Genomic DNA, 25,251 nt, shown 5'->3' with positions numbered 1-25,251 from the left:
TCTCTCTCCCTCTAGCAACACATTACATCTTTCTTAATGTTCAACAGGTCCTTATTGGTCTAATATAAAACAAAACAGCCCATAGAGTATATCATCTAAACATGGGCTGTTGAGCTGTTTTCCGAGCTTAAACTTGGATCTAATTAGATATTAAAGCAACATTTTAATTTTTTCATCCACTTTCTTAACCACTTATCCAAGTGAGGTTCATGGGAGGACTAGAGTCTATTCCAGTTATCTTAGGGAAAAAGACAAGGGCACACCCTGCACATGCTGCCAGACTACTATGGAGCAAAAACAGAGAGATAGACAACCAGTGACACTCACATTTGCCCCTACGACCAACGCAGAACAACACTGACTATGGGAGGAAGTCGGAGTACCTTAAGAGAAGCCACACAGGATGGCCCCAACAGGAACCTACTTACTGCGATGTGAAGTGCTAACCACCGCACCACTGTTCACCCTGTGCTCATTTAATACCCCTCTAATGTCTCTAGGGTAAGCTACAGCCACGTGACACTTAGCATAGCATAGCAAAAGGACTCAGGGGGAAACAGCTACCCTGGCTCTGTCCAAACACGGAAACACTTCCAGTCATTACCTAAACTGTGTTTCTCACATTTGGGTGTGTTCATGCTAGAATGTTCTAATACAATAAAGGGACATACATGAGATGTTCTTGTACTAATATGTGGCACTGTGTACTGTATATATTAAGAGTATTATAATTACAGTAACACTTGGAAACCAAAGCTATATTGTGTAGCTAGGTAGCCAGCTAACCACCTCTGTGCTAACTATTACTGCAGATTAAGTTATTCATGTTGTGTATTTGTACTTGGGACCCAGCTAGCTAACTGTAGCTTGCTTGCTTGCTAATGTTGCCACTAGCAAAATAAGACACTTTAGTTTTTTGTTGTCCTAATATGGAGTTTGTGTTGTATTCTATTTCGTTCCGAGAGTTGGTCATTTGTCGATGTTGCGTGGGGATTATTTAATGGATTTTCACGCCAAATTGTCCTAAATTCTTCACATTAAAGTCATTCCATAGGCTGTTAAAGGCTTCTGAGACATTGGCAATAGAAAGTATTTGATACATGAAAAATGTTGCTTAAGACTCGACAAAACCCACTGTAAAACTGTAACCAGATTAGCTGTCTCCCTGGTTATCAGTTTACATGCTATGCTAAGCTAGCATCTCTTGACTCCATAAAGAGCGATGTCAGTATTATTTGTTAGCTTACATAATTTGGAAGTAAGCTACTTTACATTTACATGTTGTAAGTCTTGAAAAGAGTTTACATGTTACACAAATAAAAGATTAAAAAAAGATAGCTGATCTTTATACTTCAGTCGTGGTGCAGCCTTGTAATATTGCACACTAGGCACAGAGCCTGACAGCATGAACGTCTGAATGAGACTATTTCCTATGTAAATCTCTATTTTATTTCTTTGATCTGCGCTAAACAGAGCTGGAGGGATTTCCACTTTCCACAGATCGGGCTGAATTTCTAAAGACGCTCAGCTAGACTGAAGCAGAAGAGCTGCAGGAGAGCTGCACAGCAGGGCGGCCAGGATAAAAGAATGGCATCAATCAGGGGGCCTCCGTGTTCCAAACATGGCTTATTTCCAGACATCACTACCTCAGAAAAAGGGGGAAAGAAAGATTCCCTGCCTCTCTCCTTCTCCTCCTCCTCTCTCTAGCAGCATCCCTCCGTTTCTCCTCCTACTTCACTGTTCTCTCAGCCTCCTTCCTTCTCTAATTTCAGTTCAACTCTATTACCCTCACTCTGTTTCCCCACCCCTCCCAGTCTACTTCTGCATGTCACACTGCAGCAGTAGGACAATGGAAGGGTCGGATTTGGCCGCCTCTTTAAACTCTTCCAAGGTGATCTCATCGTTCTGGTCCTTGTCCATCTTGGAGAAGATCTTGTCTACACGCTGCTGAGGGGTAAGCCCGTCCTCGTTCATACGCATCATGATCACTGTGCCTACCATCTTGTAGATGGCCTGCAGAGGGCAAAAAAGGGGAAATAATGCTCGATTTTGCCTTAAATACAATTAACAGTTTATTTTTAACACAGACACACCTCAATGATCTCCAGCATCTCCATGCGTGTGATCTTTCCATCTCCATCTAGATCGTACATGTTGAAGGCCCAGTTGAGTTTCTGCTCAAAGCTACCCCTGGAGGTGATGGACAGGGCGCAAATGAACTCTCTGAAGTCGATGGTCCCATCGCCATTTTTGTCAAACGTCCGAAACGCATGTTGAGCAAACTTGGAAGCATCACCATATGGGAAAAACTGCAGTTTAAAAATGAGAAAAACAAAAGTTTGCAATGAGACATTTGTGGTATTTTGCATCATAAGACCGCATTGGCCGCTTTAGGTTCAACTGTTGACTGTTGAAGTATATACTTTCCTTGATGAATAAACAAATGCAGTACAGCATGGGTGCTGAAGTTCATTGATGTTACTTTAGGATAGAGTAGCATTCATCTCTCAACCAGTACTGGTACCGGTATCTTCCCTTTGGTACCAGTACCAACTGATCCCCCTTTTTTCTATACTGTACTTGCTCTGAAAACAAAGGTGACAGTGTCAGGTGACAAAAGCTTACCCATCATGTAATTTGCCACTGACTGATTTAATCTCACTGTGTACTTGGCAGAACCAATATGTTCAGAACCCTAAAAATTACCTAAAAGTTTAACCAACCCTACATTTCTACTTTTGTTTTACATTATTTTAATTTTGAAATCATGCATTTTTTAAAAATTTCATTAAATAAATTTGCCATAAAATTTTGTATTTCTGTATATTTTTGGACACAGACGCATCTTTTTGAGCTTTAGCCAGTGCTGTGTATAAAACATTAAAAGTACTAGCATGTCACTTTTACGGAGTAATGCCAAAGTAATGTGTAACAACTTTCTCTGACAAGTAATCAAGTAACGTACTGCATTACTTTTGAGAAAAATAATAAGTAACATCAAATACATGACTTTTTTTGAGTAACAAGGCCAAAATTGTTTTAGCTATATACCGAACCCTATTGAAGTTAAAGGTAGATCATGAATGTGGGCTTAAAAGGAAGTCTCTATTTTCAGGGGCTCAAATGTAATTGGGTAACTCACTCAAAGTCTACATAGACAGATTTGGGCTATGATGATAGTGTAGGACTTTTGTCTGGACGCCACTGCTGTAATCAAATGCGCTCTCAGCATAAGTAAAACAGGCATCCCTAAAGCTGCATAACAAGACAAGTCCATCAGAGAGACAGCAGGGACATTAGGAGTGGGTAAATCTCTACTGTGGAGTATCCTGAGGGCAATAAAACCACCCTGATAAAATAATGTAAAGTGTAATGTAATAATGCTGGACATCCACAGAAGACAAACGTTATGGAGGGCCACAGGATCCTTCCAAGTGAAGAAAAGCATATTTTGTTCAGTTCTTGTTTTGTCCAGTCATGCTCATGTAAGTTAGGAGGTTGATGTGGTACAATCTGTAAGTGAAAGACTCTTTCTGTCAATACCAAAGCTAAAATTCAGCCAAATGCAGCAAAATTAATAAGATGTCACCTGACAGTAATGACCCTTTGACAGCGACTCAAACAAACTGAATGAAACCCACGAGTGTTTGAAGGTAAAGGAGTTGAATATTTTGCAGCGGCCAAGACAGTCACCTAAACTCAACCTAATCTCAGCCATAAATTTAAATTACTGAAGACAAAAGTCACAGAGCCCCAAATATACAGTTAATGCAATACTTCTGTTCAACAGCTCAAACCTGAAGTCTGCACTTAACCCCTCATATACATAAAACTCTTAATATGTTTCGCTAAACTGCTAAAATAACAAAAGCTGTCAGTGTATAAATACATGGACTAAACTGTACATCAAACTGACATACTGAGCTGCAATTACAGCTCTGATTTGAAGCATTAATTGCTTGAAAATTAGCCTCATTTCTTGCAATTTGCAAATGCAGCATTTACCTTTCCAGCACTGACTAAGAATAAAATATTTTTTAAAGGATGTCGGTAGCTGGCTGTAAGAGACCCATGGAAGACCTGTTAGCAATGACATGCTGCTTATTAAAGGATTTTTTCCTCCTTCTGCCAGCAGAACTTTGGAGAGATTATCCGTAAAAAATGCAGTTGTTTTCTGTGCCCTTTAAAACCGAGTGGGAGTGAATGAGCCTGAGAGGATATGCAAAATTGATTTAAAAATATCTTTTCCCCATCCAACCAATGAAAAATCAGCAGGCCTCTTTGCGGCACTGTGGCATTTTGAAAGCTCCAAATATTTTTGGAGGCAGTTTTAGGCAGCAACAGAGGCATTAATACAGGCTCCTCCTCCTTTCTGTGCGCTTAACAATTGATTAGTCAGCCTCAGTAACAAAGGCTTTCTATGTAACAGCACAACAATGCTATGAGTCATCTTATATGTAACTTTTTTTCTTTATATAACTATGGGACAGAATGAGGAGGCAATGCTTGAGACAGCTTACTCTCACCTTGACATAGAGCTGCTGAAACTCCTCCAGGTTCAGAATGCCAGAGGGACAGTCTTTAAGGAAGCCCTTGTACCACTGCTTGAGCTCTGCCTCATTGAATTCAGTGTTCTTGGTCAGGTCATCCAGGACCTCTGGAGCCAGCTTGCTGTTGTGTTTCCCCATGATGCCTCACCTCTGTTGAAGAGAAGCAGAGAGAAAGAGAGAGCGGGAGGGTGACCACACAGGTGCTGCAGAAACAACAGCAATAGCAGTGATGCCCCGAGCTTGTTGCTCGGCCTCTGAGGATGGATGCAAACGAAGAAATTACTTATATATTATTCCTGTTTGGTTTTAGATTTAATGCTTTGGAACTTCTGCTCTTAGTTTATATCAACAACTTTTAATACTCAGACTTAAGTTTAGATCAGAAGCCTATACTGTGAAGCCAGATTTTGGCTTATCCAGATAACTTTAGGGTTAATCCTAGGTTTGTTTTCGGTACTACGAATGTGGTTCAGTTCTAATCAGGATGAATTGCCATGGTAATTTATGCTGTGAACATAACCTGCTCTGGAGCAGATCTAGATTAGGGATCAACAGGTATGAAATCACTGACTGATAACCAATCAATTCTCCAGAAAATAGCATCACCATTCCTGGTAGATTCCTCAGACCTCCATGCGTGAACAGTAAGAAGGTCTAAAGTATCGTGTTTCCCTCATAAGCATCAGAAATAAATAATATAGCATAATAAATAATAAATAATATAGCACTTCTGCATGCGGGAAGTGTCATGCATGCAGAAGTTGCAGGAAGCTGCAGGAAGCTGCAGTAACAGCAGAGGGATTTACATGTATATGCATTTAAGCACCTAGCTCAGGGGTCGGCAACCTGCGGCTCCGGAGCCCCATGCGGCTCTTTAGTCTTTATACTGCGGCTCCGGAGCCCCATGCGGCTCTTTAGTCTTTATACTGCGGCTCCGTGGTTTGGGAAAATAAATTGTAAAAGTATAAGTAAAAGAGAGAGCACAGACTTTTAGGTAGCGAGATGTGATTGCGGATGAAGCTCTGTTGCGACCACCTCTCCTGCAGCGGCACTGCAGGCCACGCCCCGCCATACACATTAACCAGGTAAAATAAATATTTATGCAGATATTTTGCGAATATTTATTATTCATTTTTTAGGAGCATAATGCTTTTTTCCAATTATTTTTAAAATTCAGGTCAAGGCTCTGCTACACGCTCCAAAAGCCCAAAGGCGATATAAGGGTGACGGCTCAGTTTTTGTTTGCTACGTGGATAAGTTCAGCTTATTATTTCATTTAAAAGAGACCTTCAACTGGATGTTTTTCTTTTTTGTTATAATTTTTTAAGAGTTCAAAATGTGTTCATTACATAAATAAAATTTCATTTTCTTTGTAGCATTTCATGGATTTCATAAGCAACACACTATAGTTGTTTATACAAAGCAAAACGGTAAAAAAGAATGAAGATAACACTGCATACCAGTGTTATCTTCATTTTAGATGTCAAAAAGTATCTGCGGCTCCCAGTGTTTTCTTTTCCGTGGAAACTGGGTCCAAATGGCTCTTTGGGTCTTAAAGGTTGCAGACCCCTGACCTAGCTTAATCATTTCTGCTCACTACCGACTTCTTGGCTTTAAATATATTATCTCCCCCTGCTGGTAATCCAAGTTCTGCATACAGTAATGCTAGTCATGCATGCATGTCTATTACATGTTCTGCAGTGATACTGGGTTGGCTATTATGTTTATATCCTGAATTAAAAAGAAGATTTTATTAAATTTGTAGTCAGTCTAACCACTTGCAGCTGTCATTTATTCTAGCCCCAATTGAACTGTTGAAATTTAATGCTAACAATAAAGCAACAGAGATTTGCACAATATATGTGTGTATATGTGACTTTAGCACTTAGTACTAGCACTCTAAGGAAACATGCAGCAGATGGACTCGTTTATATGCCGCTATAAAGAGTTCAAAGAGATTGCAGACGAAACAAGGACTACCAGCAGCAGTCCGAGTGTGGAGTTAAAATCCGTGGAGAGACTCACTTAAGAGGTAGCTAATTATGTTGCTGTTTAATCTATTTGTCGCAAAGTACTTGGCAATTATAATATTTGCATATGCACTTTATAAACGGTATTAATTAGCATGTGTGGGCCTCTGTGGGAATACACAAGAGCTGTCGGAAACCAAAATAAACCCATCCAAAACATTAAAAATGCCTTAAAATTGCTCTCGTCATTGACACATGCTGAATTCAATTATAACCACTCCAAAGGTTAAAGCTATTGAAAACTAAATATATTCAAAGATGTCCACAGTGCACAGTAAATGTAGAGAGCTGCAATAAAAGGATAAACATCAACCTTATTCAGTTTAGTGTTAAGGCTCCTGCTTTTTATTATCTTTTCCTGTTTTTCCTTGAACGGTACCTCTGCTCTTTGACAGCAATAAGAGGATCCATTTTTGCTTTTTGACTTGATAAGATGGCAGCTACTCTATTCAAAGCAGGGTAATGCTAAAACAACCTGTCAATTATTGGCGTCCACTGTTGCTTTTTCTCTGTGCTACAGCACTTTTACATTGTCACAGGAATGCACTGTGCCTGATCCTTAAAGATTACTTTTTAAACGCATTTCATTCGTTATTGTTATTGGCTTTGATATGTAATCATTTATTTTTGGCACCATGACTGTGTTCTGAGTCAGTAGCAGGACCCTAAGACAGATAAAACAAGTCAATGGCAACAGATTAAATTGATTTAGTTTAGCAGCTAAAGTGGGGGTGGGTTGCAAAGTGCCTTGCAAGGCAGCATGTGCTGCAGTTGGGCTAAACCATGCATTATATATGAATTCCCAACAGAGAAGGGTATAAGCTGAGCCATTAGCTTATGTGGGCTAAGATGGGGATCAGCTGATTAGCGACTGAGCTAAGCTTGATTGGCCTCCTGGAAAAAATGCTATTCTCCAAATGTTACTAAAAAAAGTGAAGTAAAAGTGGACATATAAAATAGAAATTAAGTTGTCGTCACCAACGAGGAGACACATTCAGTAAGTGGAAATTACTGCTAGTGGTCTGTTTTGTTCCAGACATTTCTCTACAGTAGTGCTAATGTAGGGTGACCAACCTTCCTCTTTTCCCTGGACATGTCCACTTTTCACGTTCTGTCCGGACCATCCGGGGGGATTTTTGAGATTAATGAAAATGTCCAGGTTTTCCTACAGAGGACCCATATGTGTAATGTCATCCCCGAGCTGCTGCTTTGTGAGTGGTTGTTCTGCGCTCACAGACGGGACAGACAGCGCACAGCTGGTGATGTTTAAAAGATGCCAAAGCACAACTGTAGCTTTTCAGACGAACTGCAAAAGAAATTTCCCTCGTACCATCCCGGTACTGGTAATTTTTCTTATACAGATGAGGCCTTATTTCTGTACCATTATTTCATTCCATTGGTTTTTAAGTTATTTTTTTGCCCTTGTTGACATGTGAAAGCCTATATCATATTTTTTATTTCACCATTCATTAACCACACAGAGAAGGCATCGTTTAAATATGTTAAAATTTTCTTTAAGCAAACAGTATTATTAAAGTTCTTCATGACTGGGCCAAGTGTCCTCTTTTTTGGAAATCAAAATATGGTCACCCTAGCTAATGTTAGCAAGAGGCTAGCATCCCTATTTATATTGACTATGTATATCAGAATCAGAATCAGAATACTTTATTGATCCCTAGGGGAAATTATTTTGGGTTACAGTGCTCCAGTATAAACAAACAGTAACAAAGATAGACAGTACACTAAGTAAGAATAGCACAATATATACATACATATATATACATAAAAGTCCCTTATTAATAAATAAGTAACACCAATATAATTTGTAATACCAAATTTATGCAAATGGTTAAATTGTGTTGTTTAGCAAAGTTAGATTACCATGTACAATTAGGCAGAAATGTGTAAATAACTGAAGGTGGTTTCTCTGTTAATGAAGTACTGAATAGAAAGTTATAGCAGAGGAAATATATAACAAACATATACACAGTACTAGAGAACTTTCCATTCCCATAACAACTGATATCATTCTGCAGTACCTCCATGATCACCTAATGTGAGCTAAGCCCATGACAGCATCTCCGCTATATTGGCCATAAAATGGCCCATTACTCCCATCACCAAGCACATATTCACACCACAGAGGACCACTGCAGTGCCTTCGTGACGCCATTCCTGACTCATGGCCCTGTCTGACAGTTTTCACACTCTGACACCAGGACACAGCCAATACTGCCACAGCCAAGTGCCCACAAAATCCTCAGAGTGTGAGGTCAGTGTAATGGCTGAAATATCATCCTGTCTTACTTTATAGCAGTGAGTCATACAGGAAGAGGCCACTGAACCCCAAATCACTGCAAACTGCAGAAATATTTTAGACTCTGCATACCTGTGACAAGGTGAAAGTGCTGTAGTGCAGAGAAAAAGTAATGAGGGACTTCAATAGGTGACAGGTTGTTTTAGCATTACCCCGCTTTGAAAAGAGTGGCTGTCATCTTATCAGGTTAAAAAGCAAAAAGAAATTCTCTTAACAGCTGTCAAAGAGAAAAGGAAGGCTGTAAAAAGGATTCATTATTGTAGGAGCAATTGAAGACACTGGGGTATTATCACAACCTTTTACTGCTCCTCTTTACATATACTCAGCATTGCAGACATCTTTGACTTTTTTAGTTTAGAGTTGCTTTAACTTTTAGAGTACAACGCCAATTTCATCAAAATTGGGACAGTGTATGAAACATAAACATAAACCCACATTTTATTTACACAGAATGTAGAAAACATACCGAAAAAAGACTTTTAAAGAAAGTATAAGGTCATTTTGAGTTTGAGTGGAGCAACGTGTCTGAGGGCCACCATGTAGCATTCCCTCTTCTATTAACAGCACATAAACATCTGGGAACCGAGGACAGCAGCTGCTGGACTTTTGGAATGTTGCTCTATCCTGATTTCTAGCTGCTCCACAGTCCTGGGTCACATTTTGACTTATTTTGCATTTCGCGATTCTCAAATTGTTTTCAATGTGAAACCCCTGGACTGCAGGCAGTTCAGCACCACTGCCTGCAGTCTCAGTGGCTCTTCTACTATAATGCCATGCTGTTGTAAGTGATGCAGCATGCAGTTCAGCATTGTGTTGCTGAAATATACAAGGCCTTCTCTGAAAAAAAGGGTCATCTCAGTGAGAGCATGTTTCTCTAAAACCCCGTGTATACCTTTCAGCATTGAAGATACCTTTTCAGAAGTGTAAGCCCACAGATTCCTCCAGATTCTTTGTATCTTTTAATTATAATAAGCACTGTACATGATGATATATTCACAAAAGATACTGAGTCTTCACAATGTTATGCTAATGAACATTATTCTGAAACTGTTCCATGATTTGTAGATGCAGGTTTTTGCTCATTTTTAGACGTGTTGATGAGCAAATATTTTTTTTCTTGAAACAGCACAATATTTCAGCTTAAACATGTTGATATGTCCATTTCCATAGTTTTCAATTCAAAGGAACACTCTGCACACTCTGGTCATATATCACTCTAGGAGTGCAGTGGTGTTTATTTATCTGTAACACAAAACAGGCTGTCTGGTGTTACCATCAGCTTGCCTTGCTGTTACCAAGCTGGCAGTTGGCTGTTACTCTGAGCTCATTTGCATCAGCCGGTAACACTTGAGTAAGCACAACAACTAAGAATAGCAGCGATAAGCAATGCACAACATAAAATGTGAAGACTGTTCACTGACAAAAAACAGCAACAAAAAAACAAATTAGCCAGATTATTTCTGTCCAGTATCTCAAATCGGCACAACGTTGCAGTAACACTCTGCAGCTAGCATGCTCAGCATGTCCACGTTCTCTATAAAACCTATCTCAAGCTATCTGTTTGCTTTTATAACATTAAAAAAACAAGCATAAAAGATGGCACTGCAACTGAGATTCAACTTAACATGAATAATAGGTGGTGCTTGTGCACTGCTCTCACCTGAAACACCTGAAAGTAACGACTGAGCTGCTCAGTCATAAGTGATCCACGCTCCTACTGCCATCTAAAACTCAGTACTGCCTTGAAACTACATTCATGTGAGAACAGGTGAGTTTTTCCACTGTGTGCAGTGATGCAAAGCACTTTAAATAACAAAAACAAGTATTAACAATAATAATATTAATTAGGTAGGGAGCACTGAGACAGTAATGCAAACCAATTGACTGAGATCTCTGTAACTTATAATAACCTTCAAAATATCCAGGTCAGCACACACACAAACCTTTAATTAGCTTCAGAAAAGGAAGGTATAGTCAGTTTGGTGTTCATTAAATGAATATGCACACTTTTTCTTAACGGTCTGAGTCTAAATGATTCAGTGTTTAATTGAGCAGATGTGTACATCACTGACTAAGGTAGCAAAGACAACAAAAAACAAGTTATGCCACAAGCAATTTATTTTGGATTGTACGCTCCAAGGCGCACACACACACAATCCACAGAGTTGGAGTGTTGTTTCTCGGCTCCTACTGGGGAAGATGAGCTTTTATCGCTCTGTTAGTGAAGCAAATGTCGCAGATAATAGAGTTTCCAGAGAAAGCCGGCAAGAAGCAAAAACTAGTCAGTCGAGCGACAACGCTGGATTCTTATTCCGTCTAGAAGAATCAGAATATATATGGCTCACAACTCAAAAAAACAAACAACTTGAGGGTTCACTGTAATCATTTCAAGGTTGGGTTCTCGTGTTCTGAGCTCATCCTACAGAAGCAGAGATCTAATGTGGCAGAGATTTGGGTGATGGAAGTTATGGAGAGCTACAGTGTTTCTTTTTCTTGGCTTAGGTCGCCTTTCATTGCAAATAAGTCAGATCTCTGCAGAGCTAATGTGAAAGACTGAGAACACAGATTAACAGGTGTCTATGTCCTTTTCTCATTTAGGCTGCCTTAGTTAGGTTTATGTGAGGGCTTAAGGCGGTGCCATTTGTATTTGAAGAAACAAAAAGGCAATCATAAGAATGCATGAAATACAGACTCCACACCCCGGACTCACTTCCCACTTAAGTGATTTAAAAAGGTCTGTTGCTGCGGTCACCTGCACTACTAACTACAAAATAACTGATCAATCAAAGATCGGTGCCTGGCCCAAAAAAAACACCTGTGCCTATCAAACACAGAGACAGAAACACTGCCGCAAAAATGGTACCAAATGTGGATGAGAATGACACAGCTGCACACTGAGACAGAAATCGTTACTCTTCATCAGCATGTTAAACATGAATTATGGTGTTTCCTAGACAACTAGTTTGTGATTGTGGTGGGTAGCAGGGACGGGGGGAGTGTGCATGTACACATGTGTGCCTGAAAAAAGGTAGAACAACACTTCCTTAAATAAATTAATAAAAAATTTATAATTTGTGACAATAAATAACAATAAAGTATTCAGCTGCCTCTCCGGTCAGTTCCTCATCTTGTAACCTGGCCAGCCAAAACTTTCTCAAAATATCATTGGAATATAATTATATTATACTAATTACAATAACAATATGCAATGTTTTCAGATGTCTCCTGCATCTTTCCAATCCACGCAGTTTCCTTTGTTGTTACTGATCTGAGGTTAACAGACCTACAAAGGCCACATTAGGAAGTTGGAGGTGTGGCAGTTGGAGAATCTTTAGGTTTGGACTTTAATTTTCGGCACTTTGTTTGGGCTTTTTTTGGTGAGTGGCTCCTAGACGTTGTGGCTGTGTCACAAAGAGGGTGATGCACCAAAAAAATATTTTGTGATTTATTTAGTTGCCAGCTGATTAATGCAGTCCTTAAAAGTCTGCATGGGAGACACCCAGTTGTCAGGAAACCCTTGCCACTTACTCTCCAAGCTGTAACCAGTACCGAACAATGTTCACCTTCACAGTTGCGACTGAGTTCCAACCCGACACATTTCAAAACGTCTAACTTTTACTTTGAAGTGGAACAGTCTGGGTTTGTGGTTTGCGTCACAGTTTCAATGCAGTTTGCAGTTTCCATCCTAGTTTGCAGAGAGATGCAGATAAGTCAGCATCTTCCATCCAAACTACTGGTTACTGTGGCGACCTGCTAGTAACCAAAGCATTCGCAAGGATGTTTTCACCAATTTCACACTAGCGACTGCCAGCAACCTCCAGGAACCACTCGCTAACTTGTAGTGGAATATACTTTTTATCTAGCAACCGCTGGTTACCAGGGAGTCACTTAAAGAAAAAACATCATCTGCAGACACAAGGTGAACCAAACATCCAAATAATTTCTACAACATGCCTAAACCCCCATGGAGAATGTCATTAGCATGCAAAGACACTGTTAAATACTCTTTCTAAATTTTCAAGTCAGATCAATCAGTGAATCCTGAATCCAAGATTACCATTTTACACAGGGACATAATAAATCCTTAACAACCTAACAAAGGATCCTATTCAATGAGAAATCGGCATCACATCCTAATGTACTAATACGAGTACGTTTTAATGCCTAAATACTGCTGTTTCCATGGAAAGTCAGCTCTGTAGCTCTTAGCTAAAAGATCAGTTGGTGTGGCAACATGCTGTTGCTTTGCACGATGACGTCTTCGACATTCCATTCACGTCAACACACAGTGCAAATGCACACGCAGACAGACACGCAAACACGTCGGCTTCAACCACAGACCTATTAGGTCTATCACACACTGACAATCTTACCCTTATAGTCACTCACACGCTGACACGAAAATGACAGAAGAGAAAAAGGAGAAGAAAAAAATGAAGAGGCTCCATATAGAAAAGACTGGAGCGGATGACTCAATCTGGATTCACACTTCTCAGAGAGAAGACAACAGACAGAGAGAAGGAGAACCACGGGGAGAGAAAAGGTGATAAAGATGGGAGGATGGAGAGAGATGTGAGACGTCAGGCAGATAAGAAGAGCTTGTAGAAAATTGTCCCAACAGGCATTCAAGAGAGAAAGACGTGTTTCTTATTGAGTCTGAAGGGCCTTAATGCATGTTCATTCCAGCTGTCAGGCTGATAGTAAACACTAAGTAAATGCACGGGACACTCAGTGTGTGTGTGTGTGTGTGTGTGTGTGTGTGTGTGTGTGTGTGTGTTTGTCTCCCCAGCATGATGGCATGATCTATCTGACTGGATAAACTGTTAAACCATGCAAGAGTCCACAGTACCTTTTCTTTACAAATTCACAGCACTTTGGGAGACTGATGTATGACCGAAGCGCTACACTCCAAGCTTCTCAGAGTGAGATCAGATGGCAGTAAGAAATTGTACTCCCAAGAAAACCAACAGGGTTAGCTGTTTGAGCAAGTGCCCTAAAATAAGCTTTTCTTATTTGACAAAGCCTTCCTGTAGCAGTAGTGACAGTGATGGGATTAGTTAGAATTCAGTTTTAGTGTTTGGGTCAACATTACACTGAGAAAATTTTTTTTATTTCAACCTCGACTGAGAACATTAAGCTGAGCTTCCGTTTAATGACAGTGACTCATCTTTTCTGAAGTCTAATCTAGATCAGAATATCAGAATGTGACACAGCAGGCCATCTCTGAAATCCTGAAAGGGCATCCATCCATATTTGTTATTTTTTTAAATAATTTGCCTGACTTTGCTTGGCCTTCTGATAGGTTATTCTTATTTTTTTGCTAGTGGGTTCTCACCAGGGAGCGATGAGCTACACCGAACTCCAGCAATGACAGAGTACTGGTACATCTCAGTCAGTTTAAAAAGTTTTTGTGGTCATAAAAGGCAGAGCTCATACGGGAAATGTCAGAGGAGTTGTTTTATGCAACTAAACTGGTGTACACCTCAGATTTACCACTAGTCAAGTTAGAGCGGTCTTCTGTTGCCCCAAACAGGATGGTGCTGTCACGGTTCAGGGTCATTTGTGTGTGTTTTAATAATATTTTGTATTATAGTTTATGTTCAGGTTCATTTATAGTCATAGTTATTCTATTTTGGAGTTTCTTACAGTCCCTGTTTAGTTCTTGTATTATTAGGTTCCCCCTTGTGTCTTTGCCCTGTGTCTCTCTCTGTACCTGTGTTTATGCGAGCGCTTGTGTCCCCCAGCCCGTCATGTCCCCTCTCGTCTCCTGTTACTCCACTCCTCTGTCAGTCTTGCGTTCCTTCATTTCCTGTTTTATTATGAAGGTCTTATGTTCCATGTTCAGTGAGTTTAGTTTAGCTTCCCTGGTCTCGTCATGTCTAATTTGTCTCAGCTGTGTTCCCCATGTGTTTCTGTTCCCTCATCATTGTACTGTGTATTTAATCTTCTGTCCCCCTTCGTCCAGTGTCCATTCTCCCTCATGGTTGCACATTTCCCCGTGTTCTTCCCCATGTGTTTAGTTGATATTATTTTCCCAGTATACTTTGTATTATTTTCCATTCTCAGCAAATAAAGCTGTGTTTTGAGTTCATGTTCTGCCTATGAGTCTGCGTTTGGGTCCTTTCCTTCCTGATTAATTCACCCAATATCAAAACCAATAGCTCATTTTGTCCTGCTCTGTAAACATGCTTTTCAGTGTTGTTTAGCTGGGCGTCTCTATGGAGACTGACTAGCTTTGGAAGCCAGCCTCCAGTGGTCATTCAAGAAACTGCAGTTTTTTATTTTCATGTTAGCTTACTTTTTCACCTTTGGTGGCTGCCCATTGTTTTTTCCCAAAAACAGATTTATTCATTTATTTACATGTACATATAAATGTTTTTTTAATTCTCTTGTAGCAGTAGCCTGTACTGACCATATCATATGGGGATGCTGTTTATCGTGCCACTGCAATACTTTATTTGAATTCACACAGTTCTTCGATGGAGTCCAAATATTTTTCTTCACAGCCGCTCAAGAGACTACACACAAGGAACAAAACAAGGGTGAATACACAGTCATTATGATGAGGCTCATGCAGGCTGGCTTTAACCAAACAGATCCCAGAGGGGACAATGTGTTGGTGTCCCAGCGACTGAAAATGATTAGCTGGCAAAAGCTGTAATTGAGTTGGAAAGGAAGCAAAAATGGCAAGCTGGGCTCTCTTACAGTCTTTAGTTTTGTCTGTGTGTGTGTGTGTGTGTGTGTGTGTGTGTGTGTGTGTGTGTGTGTGTGTGTGTGTGTGTGTGTGTGTGTGTGTGTGTGTGTGCTCAGTGTTTGCAGTGGCAATAACCTTTGTGAGAGTGGAAAAAGTACGATGGACCGTAGCAGCAATAGAGGAACAATCAATCACATACCAGTCCAATACCAGCCTCCCTATGAACTGCACGGTCAAGTGTGTGTGTGTCTGTGTGTGTGTCTGTGTGTGTGTGTCTGTGTGTGTGTCTCTTTTTAAGAGAGAAAGCAAAGGAAGTGAATAAAAGAAGACAGAGATGTCCGATGAGACATGGACTGCCTTCCTATTGATATGTGAATGAGAAACCCCAACCAGAATGGTCTTTATGGCAGCCGACCAAGTCATCAAAAATGAAATTGAACAATATGTCGCCTTGACAACAGCTGCCCAGCTCACTGCCAAGCCACCATCCGGGATGGAGAATGAGGCTTTCGGCCAATCGAAGTAGTCCCTCTGCCAACTGGACCTGACGAAATGGCTGACAGATATATATGAGCTGGATCTGTGATTTTATTGAAAATCTAAATATGTACCAGGTTCTTCCACATCCTGATGCTGATGTGTTTGATTAGATATTGCTGAAGTGAAGAGAGGGCCATTACACTGTGGAAAACATCCAAACTGATTCAATTCTCATGCAGTCATCTGATAAAATGTTAAAGGAGGGGGAAAAAAGGCTAATCGTCCTCTATGTGAAAAGTTGAAGTTATTTTGTGCTTTCTGAAGCTTTCAGAATAACGACATGGGTATGTTTAAACTTTTCAAGCATATTAGTCGACCTTCCAATCAGAGTGGGATCTTTTTTCTTGCAGCCTTTTTGCACTTACCTGTATTGCATTCTCTTTTTTTTCTTTATCAGCTCTTCGTCCAGAGCCTCAGATGATATTTCCTGGTTTTATAGTCCCTCAAAGAGAGAAATGAGACAGTTGTGCACTTACTCAGTACACATATGGCTAAACGCAGGTGACTGATTGGTCAGATCTGTTTATAAATGCTGCAAATTCTTCCTGAGAAATTACATGTTCGGTGTGAACGGTTGTATTAAAAATAGGTGAGTCCAAAAAATATTTTAACGCAAAAATATTCACACAGACTTCAGGTGTGAAAGGTCTTCACTGGGCAGAAGGAAACGTCCATCTACCCATGAAAAAAGGCTAGCACTTGTGACAGCATGACTGGATGTAAACATTGATAATGCCCACACACAGACAGCAATGAACTAAAACCATGCACCCAACATTTGAGGTATGAACCCAAACCATGACGTTTGAGAGTCATTACACAGCTAATCCTTAGAAGAACTATTAGTAAGCAGGATTTTCCAGAAAAGTTATTAACCTTGGCACCTTCAAGTGACATCAGAAATGACTATTTCATCTTGCACTTAGTTAATGTAGTGGTATTAATCCCGTTTAATGCTAATTCTGAGGCACAGACGAACAAGCGGAGGTGTATTGGCCTTGGTACATCTCCGTCTCTGCAGAGAAACTGAGGGAGAGACAGCCTACAACAGCAGGATTGCACAGGTTAATGTCATTTATATAAGGCACAAAATGACTTCTTACAATTATAAAAGGACATGTTGTTTCCTACATATATAGTCTCATATTTAATCTCCATATCAGGTTATATCATAGCATGGTACATGCCGCAGTAAGGACAGATTGCTATAGAAACACAGCTCACCTCAACACTGTTCAAATGCTAATTTAGGACCAGGAAAGCCTGGGGAGAAACACAGGGGACAAAACAGCTGTGTGCATGTACCCTTATGAATCATTTTCTCATCTAACCTTTAACCATCATATCTAAAAGATCAGTATTTTATTTATTGCCACAATTGCTGCACATTTACTGAAGTTTGGATGATTCATTTCTGACTGCTGCACTAATTGTTGTCTATGTCTATAATTGTTGTCTTAAGTATTCCAGCAACTGTGGGCATAAATATTGTGGTTTATCTATATGGTCGGTCTACATGGAAACAGTTGTTTACTTTTGGGTCACATGTCACCAGTGGCTAATATTTCCCCCTTTGCCTGTCTTTATAACCTGGTTGTCCATGATGGTGTTTTTGCCTCAAGTGATGAAATATGTTTGTTGTTTTCATGTTTATATTGGCATTACTGTACCCGGTGGCCAAATGATTGTTTAAAAGATTGTGACTGACTCAGAATTTCACAATATATACCTCCTTAGTCATTTTGCTCGTTGATAGTTTTATATAAAAATATTCTAAAAATATTAAAAAGGTAGAAAGAAAATCATACAATCCCCTCTGAGTCTTCCTTCTCTCACCCCAACCGGTTGCAGCAGATGGCTGCCCCTCCCTGAGCCTGGTTCTGCCTGTTAAAAAGGAGTTTTTCCTTCCCACTGTCGCCAAAGTGCTTGCTCATAGGGGGTCATATGATTGTTGGGTTTTTCTATGTATGTATTATTGTAGGGTCTACCTTACAATATAAATCGCCTTGAGGCGACTGTTGTTGCTATTCGGCGCTGTATAAATAAAACTGAATTAAACTGAATTGAATTCATTTAGTTGTGAGATAGTTAGACAGATTTGGAGGAATAAGGGGACTAGTACAGGGGGTGTCCTTCATGAATTTACATCGCTGGAGGTTGTTTGGGTGAGTGTGCTGTATCACACTGCTGCAATTGCATTGGTCGTTAGCAGATTGTCAAGATCGCTAGGAGTTTGCATGGCAGATACTGACAGGTCTGCAAACACTTGCCATTTACTCTCCAAGCTATTGAAAAAGTCCGACAAAAAACAGAGAATATTAATTTCAAAGTAAAAATTGCATCTTACAATTGAACCCAAATATTTCAAAAGGCACAAGCAAATGGTCCCTACTTCCAGTTTGCATCGCATTATTCACAGTCTTACTGTTGCTTAGAGAGCAGTTGACAAGTTGTTGCTGACAAGTCGGCATCCAAACAATCTGCTGATGATCACAGTGATCACAAGAAGATTTTCGGTGCACTGTATACTTTTTTGTGATTAATTCCATCCAACAGCTCTAGCAACCAACTGAGAACCACTAAGGGAATTCACATTGTTCACTAGCAAACACTGGTTGACAGGCAGTCGCCAACCAGTCTCTAGGCCTGTGTGACCCAAAGCACAGTTTATAATGGTAATTAATTACAAGTTAACATAATAACTAATAACTCATAAATGAAAAAGGAAAAATCTTTGACATGCAAGACTCAAACAGGGAAATGATTGATTCCACCACCAATGTGGTGGATTGAAGTGGAGATCACTGATTTTCTTGTACACAGAAATGAATCAGCACCTATGAGACCAAGTGCACAAAAAATGTTTTTAGGAACATGAAAATAAGGGTAGAACGTTTGTGTCCAGAGACAATCACATGGCTGACAGACAGAGGAGTCAGACACTTTAACAACTAAGGACAATTTTAGTATCAAGGCTCACATAAACTGCTTATTTTAAAGTGTGGGAGGGAGCCTCTAACAGCGGTGTCCATTAGTAACTGTGGGTGTTCATTAGTTATTCATCAATAATACCTAACTCCTTCACTCAACATTCCTTTGTTTTCCTCAGCCAATGTCAGCCATTCACAAGCAGACAGGAGCTAGGACTGTGCCCCCCACCCCCTTGCCACAGTAATTTTTTTCTACTGCAACATCTGCCTCCCTGGCTAATAAAGCATGAGACAGGAATGGACGAATCAATCAGTCAAGAGACGCGCATGCAGCAGCTCATGCCAGCCGCCCTCACAAACACAAAGCACACACTGAGCCAGTGATGCATGAGACAGATGCACAGTACACCTGGCCACAGGCTTACAACAAAATGGAAGTGATACAAGGGGAGAGAATAAAAAAGAGGGAGAAGTGGGGGGGGGGGGGTCAGTGCATCTTTTATCCACAGATGTAGGACATGAAAAAAAAGGGGAAAAGAGGACACTGGAAAAACAAACAACACATTCAAATGAACAGTCACATACAGGAAATTGTAGTGTAACATGTTCCTGCGAGCTGATATTATTGTACTACACAGAAAGTGGATCAATAGGTCTTTCTTTCCGGGGAAGAGCATGTAACGATAATAATGTGTTTTCCTATCCAGTGATCTGTCACTCAGTCAGCTGTTATGTGTAACTGTAGCTTCTTTCCACCCACTGTTGGAAATAACAGTGGCGCTTCGGCTGTGTTTAACAATGCTGCAAAGATCAGGCGATCAACTTACCAAATGTTTAGGGAACAGCCTGCTGCTCCTATTATGTGATGAGTACAAGGACATCAAAATAAATGTCCCTGCTATGGATTGCTCTGAAACTAAGTAACAAACATGGCAGTTTTGCAATCAGCCACAGTACTGTAGCTGATACTGTTTTCACCTTGTGAATTATCTGTATTTCCACAAGTCATCCTGGCAACATGTGGCCCTGGAGACACCTACTGTACTGGATTGTTTCAAGTACTTTGGCCGATGTAAACATAACAATCATATAAGATGTAGTCAGGAAACATTACAAGTGTGTAGTTAAGATCAAAATGAAAGCCATGTTTGAAGATGGTAGACAGATAAAAATACAACTTCAGGATACCCCTAATGCTTTGAACCGGATGCAGGAGCCAATCAGATGTTTTGTAAGGTGGTCTTTGCCGTGTCTCACCAGATTAGGATCTGGGGTTATTGGCGTAGGGATGCACCCAGCCAATTTTTTGATCAGATATCATTCTGATGCTCATTCAAAGCTAGCTATTGTAGCACTGAGCTGATTTATGGAACTGTGCCATTCAATTGAACATACTGTTTGATGCTTACTTAGCCATCCGTTAGTAGTACACTGATTCCCAGAAGAACCAATAAGGACGGATCTTCTTCTACAGGATGGAAGAAGCCAACGGCAAAAGGTCCAACAATTTCTTCAAAACATAGCAAATTATTGAATATCCTATCACAACTAGCGTTCGTCGAATGTCAACTTGTAGCAACAACTGGCATAATGGTGGTTAATAGCCACTGAGCTAAGTCATGCAATTCTAAACTATGAGTGAGCAACTGAATGACCAGCAGTGTAACGAATGATACTGCAACCAAACTGCTAATCTGAACAAAATTACCGAGCCACCTACACATTACACCAACAGGAGCTGCACAGCCACAGAAACCCATGCCACGAGGCTTCCAGCATACAGTGTTTATGCTAATGTTAGTCCCATGTCGCTCAGTGGAGTGGACTTCTAAATACAGTGGGAGAACAAACCTGCTAGACAAATCATCTAGACCAGGGGTTAAAAATTTACATTTATGAATTTATTTTACTTCTCTGTATTTGAAAGGAGAGAAATATGAGGAAAGAAAAGTAAATCAGTAAATATTAAAACGGAATAGTATTAACATTTCACAATAACAGTATTGTTATTGTGAAATGCCAAAGCTTCACAGCATTATGTATATTTTTAACTGTTATATTTTGTGTTTTCCTTTACATACTTAAAGACAATTTAACCATAAGTTGATAACCGGTGAGCAAAAACTTGTGTGACAGAAGCTGAAGAAGATGACTTTGCATCCAAATGTAGAGAAATGGTCAAATCGTGAAGGATAAAAAGCCTCTTTACAGCTAAAAATGGTTGAAAAGTGAAAGAACACACTTTCACCTCAACACCTCTAAAAGCCATAGGTTTGGACTGGCCAAAGGCCTGTATTAATAAGTTCACCATGCTACACACAATGAGACCGAAATATAATTTAAAACTTTAAAACCTTTTTTTAAATATTAAAATACATATATACATATATTAAAAATACAGAATGTTTACAGAATGGCTCCCAATCTATTACAAATTGTAATATAAAACTGGTCCTTGTTATTGGCATTTAGCCTAAGTCAGGGTATGTGTGTCCTAGTGGAACTGGAAAAGGATGAATCATTGCAACCCTAACTTTCACTTATGAAATTGTGTCCTTTCTTTTTTTAGAAATCTTTCCACAGTCCTGAAAGACAAATTTAGAAGTAATGGGACATTTTTTTAGAGACCATGACAACATCCATGCACATCGGGGTCTCGGTGGCCAACAGCAGAGATTCTCCAACGGTCATTTTCCCGAGCAAATTTGAAGTTCTGTTTTTCGTGACCTGCTGATATTGATTTTCTATAACTAAAAGCAAATACAAGCAAATTATGTTTAATGCAGCAATTTAATTTTCAAAATAAAAAGTGATTAATCTTTACAACTTCTCCCAAACTCCAGCGACTCATGGGATCTTTTCTCTTTTACTCTGCTCTGCTAATGTGCGTAGCTGTACACCCACCTTTACCCCAAACATCCTACCTTACCAAACAAAAGCTCCAGCAGCATTTATATCACAAAACAAAAGTCAGCTACTTACATTATTTTTCAGTGTGTTTATAACTTTACCACATCGCCCCTTTTCTACTTGTCTCCATCATTTTCCTCACACCTGTTGATCCCACACTGCTGGCTCGTGTTTGAATCCGTGCTTTGGATAGCTTTAGCTTTAGCGACTTTGCCTTTGTTGGCTTATGAAAACATCCATGTTCACCAGGGCGATGGTGATTTAAGTTTTGTATTATGTTTGTGGTTATGAACAGTTTACTTTGGGAAACTTTATAACTGCAGTTACAATAAAACGTTTTACACTAACATTATGTTGGCATTTGGCTGTGAGTGTTAGCACAACTATTTACCTGTGCAGCTGTGCGTGTGCTGCACATGAATGAAACAAAATGGCTCATAATGGGACACAGATGAGCCTGACTGGCTAGTCACCAGTCCTGGCCAACCACGCTGGAAACTGGCCGATCCCAGCCCCTGCCAGTCAATCGGTGCATTAAAAAAACTTACATCTTAAACTTAAAAACAAAACAGAGCAGTGAAAGTGTACCCTGCAGGTCTGAGACCTGTCATGCACTAAGGACCTGCTCCTCCTCAATTAAAGGCCAGCAGCCAAAAGTCTGCACAGCCAAAATGATTTGTCACTGCCACAACCATACCGTCACAGATGTGCTTGTGTCTTGTTATTTTTATGTAATAGTGCATTTTTTAAATTATTTCAAACACCATACATTATGTGCAGACTTATCATAGATATACATATAATAGAAATACAGATAGAAACACACGGTGCAATACTTTGATGCATGTGATTTGACTGTTTGAAGCCCAGAAGGCCACCAGTGATGTGAACAAGCACTCACACACACACACTCATGTAAAGCTGGTCTTATTGATTGTCCTGGTATCATCCAGAGGACCGAATTATGTAGATAAAACTAAACCACCAGCTCAGCCTGCTTTGTTCACCCGTCTCTGCCTCACTCTGCACTCTCACAGGTCAACAACAAATGACTCATGGATACAGTTTTCTCTCGCAAACACACAAACACTGAGTCCTGATATACAGCACTTGTTACATTTAGCGCAACCATCCACTCAGGGGGCAGTCAGAGCCTCCATGTATTCGCTAAAAACAGCAGGATATGCAACCACCTTTTGCATGCTTATATCAAGCCATTAACAGAACACAGTCAGAGTCCAGTTTCAGTCTTGAAACACGGAGAGAGCTTTATTTTGTTCAGCCACTTATTGCTCCTAAAGCATGAAGGGCATCCTAGCTCTGACTTCCCAAAGCTGCATTTTCAGGTAAAGGCAGAAGAAAACAGCGTATTCTTTAAAAATGACTCACCAAATGTAACAAACGCCAGGGTGATAATGACTGCTGTCGTCACCAGAGTGCCTCTTTTGTTTTGAACAGGGAAACGTGGACCCAAGTTCAATTGCCTCTACAGCCCCAAGTGTCCTTGAGCAAAACACTTGAAGCTCTATTTGCTCAACAAAGACAGTCCAGTCTGCCTGAAACACCGACTTTGATTCATTTGCAGTGACAAATAGAGTATCACAGTGATACAAACAGGGGAGAGAGTTAAGTTCATCCTTTCTGGATAACAGCCAACAGCAAAATAGTGTCCATGACTTCTTGTTTTAATCTCTTTTTTAGAAATTAAAGGCAGATTTGACACATTTTCACTACCACCTGTGCACGTTAATATGACGATGAAAACAGAGTATTTACAAATATGTCAAATAAATGTCCTCCACTTACCCTGTAACGTGTGGAAGAAGATTAAGCTCCTTTCAGCCAGAAAACAAAAGCCTCTCTTTTTCTTTCCAGCTATTCTCGCGGCGGTGTTTTGCTCCAAAACAGTTGTTCCCTTATGTAAAATAACCTTCGCGTTAACTCACCTCTCTCTCTGGAAGCAGATGAATGAACCGCTGCGTCTCCCTTGCCAACACATTTGCATAAAGCCCGCCTCTCCGGCCTGGAGATTGGCTAGGTTTCCGTTTAAAGGTGGACCCCTTTCACGTGATTCGACGGAGCCGCAAGTCAATAAAACAAAGAGCGCACAACAAGCGCACGCGCCTGTGCCCTCGCGTCCTGTCTCTGTAGCACCGCGTGCGCAGGAGAGGGAGAGAACCCAGGAGTGAAAAACTGTAAAGAACAACACATTTCCAGCGAAAACAGAAATACACAATGTTCGTTTTCCTGTGTAATTTTCTGGTACTTCTCGCTCAAATTCGCCACATTTTATTTCATTTTATTTTATTTTATTATTTGTAAAATGAGTCCTTTAGCTCCTATAACATGGTGGATATTTACTTATAAGATAAGATAACCTTTATTAGTCCCACATGTGGGAAATTTGTTTTGTCACAGCAGGAAGTGGACAGTGCAAAAGTTATGAAGCAAAAATTAGAATAAAATAAAATAAGAATAAATACAGTACACAACTGTACAGAATAGAATAAAATAAAATACTATATACAGTAGAATAAAATAGAATAAAATATACAATAAGATAAAAATAGAATACAAATGCTATATACAACTGAGTAAAAAATACAACGATGCCAGAAAAGATTATTGCACATTAGTGTTATTGCACATGTGTGGATGTGTGGATGTGTTATCAGAACAGGCAGGAAACCTGGGCCCATAAGCTCACAAAGAATTAGACACCAGACAAAATAGCAACACTACAGGACTCTTAACTGTAACACTCATGACAGGTACCTTGAGATCAATCAATGTCACCTTGGAAATTGTTCCACTGTTAAACAACTGTTACAGGTGGTTTTCAGGACTTCCATGTGGCTGGTGATTGATGGTGGTGACAATGGTGTAATACTAAAAAGTTATTTGTACACTTCTCAGCCTTATTTGTTGCAATCTTGGCTCAGCTAGGAGGAAACATAGCCTATACCATGTCAGAATAGACTGTATAAAAGTCAGATGCCGTTGTGGGACTGTGAAGTGAAGATAACATGGAATTGTCTTAACCTGCTTTGTTTATAATGACCAGCAGGGGGCAACACTTTTGTTTGCAGAAAGATATCCGGTTGAATCGAAATCTATTTTTAAAAGTAGCTTTTGGGCTCATTGATTTACAGCTACAGTTACAGTCCCGTTGAGCATGTCACGTCTTTAAATTCAGGCTCATCACACCCAGTTTCAAAACACCAGGACTGTGACTGCAAAAACAATCAGCTCAAATTTCTCACCAGAGGTTCAGTATCCA

General features: G+C 40.0%; 1 protein-coding gene across 1 annotated transcript; it reads right to left on the bottom strand.

Moving 5' to 3' along the window:
* Positions 1-1,777: 1,777 nt before the first annotated feature.
* On the bottom strand, positions 1,778-23,913 carry LOC116315965 (hippocalcin-like protein 4). Its single transcript, XM_031734417.2, has 4 exons — positions 23,778-23,913; positions 4,527-4,700; positions 2,094-2,309; positions 1,778-2,013 (listed from the first exon to the last, which is right to left on the bottom strand). Exons 2-4 carry the CDS (start codon positions 4,686-4,688, stop codon positions 1,816-1,818), a joined length of 576 nt encoding a protein of 191 aa, XP_031590277.1. The 5' UTR covers positions 4,689-4,700; positions 23,778-23,913; the 3' UTR covers positions 1,778-1,815.
* Positions 23,914-25,251: the final 1,338 nt, after the last annotated feature.

The sequence above is a fragment of the Oreochromis aureus genome, linkage group 22 (assembly GCF_013358895.1).
Source record: "Oreochromis aureus strain Israel breed Guangdong linkage group 22, ZZ_aureus, whole genome shotgun sequence".
Classification (NCBI taxonomy): Eukaryota; Metazoa; Chordata; class Actinopteri; order Cichliformes; family Cichlidae; genus Oreochromis; species Oreochromis aureus.
Note: the sequence above shows the minus strand (reverse complement) of the source record. Positions and strands in the feature narration are given on the sequence as shown.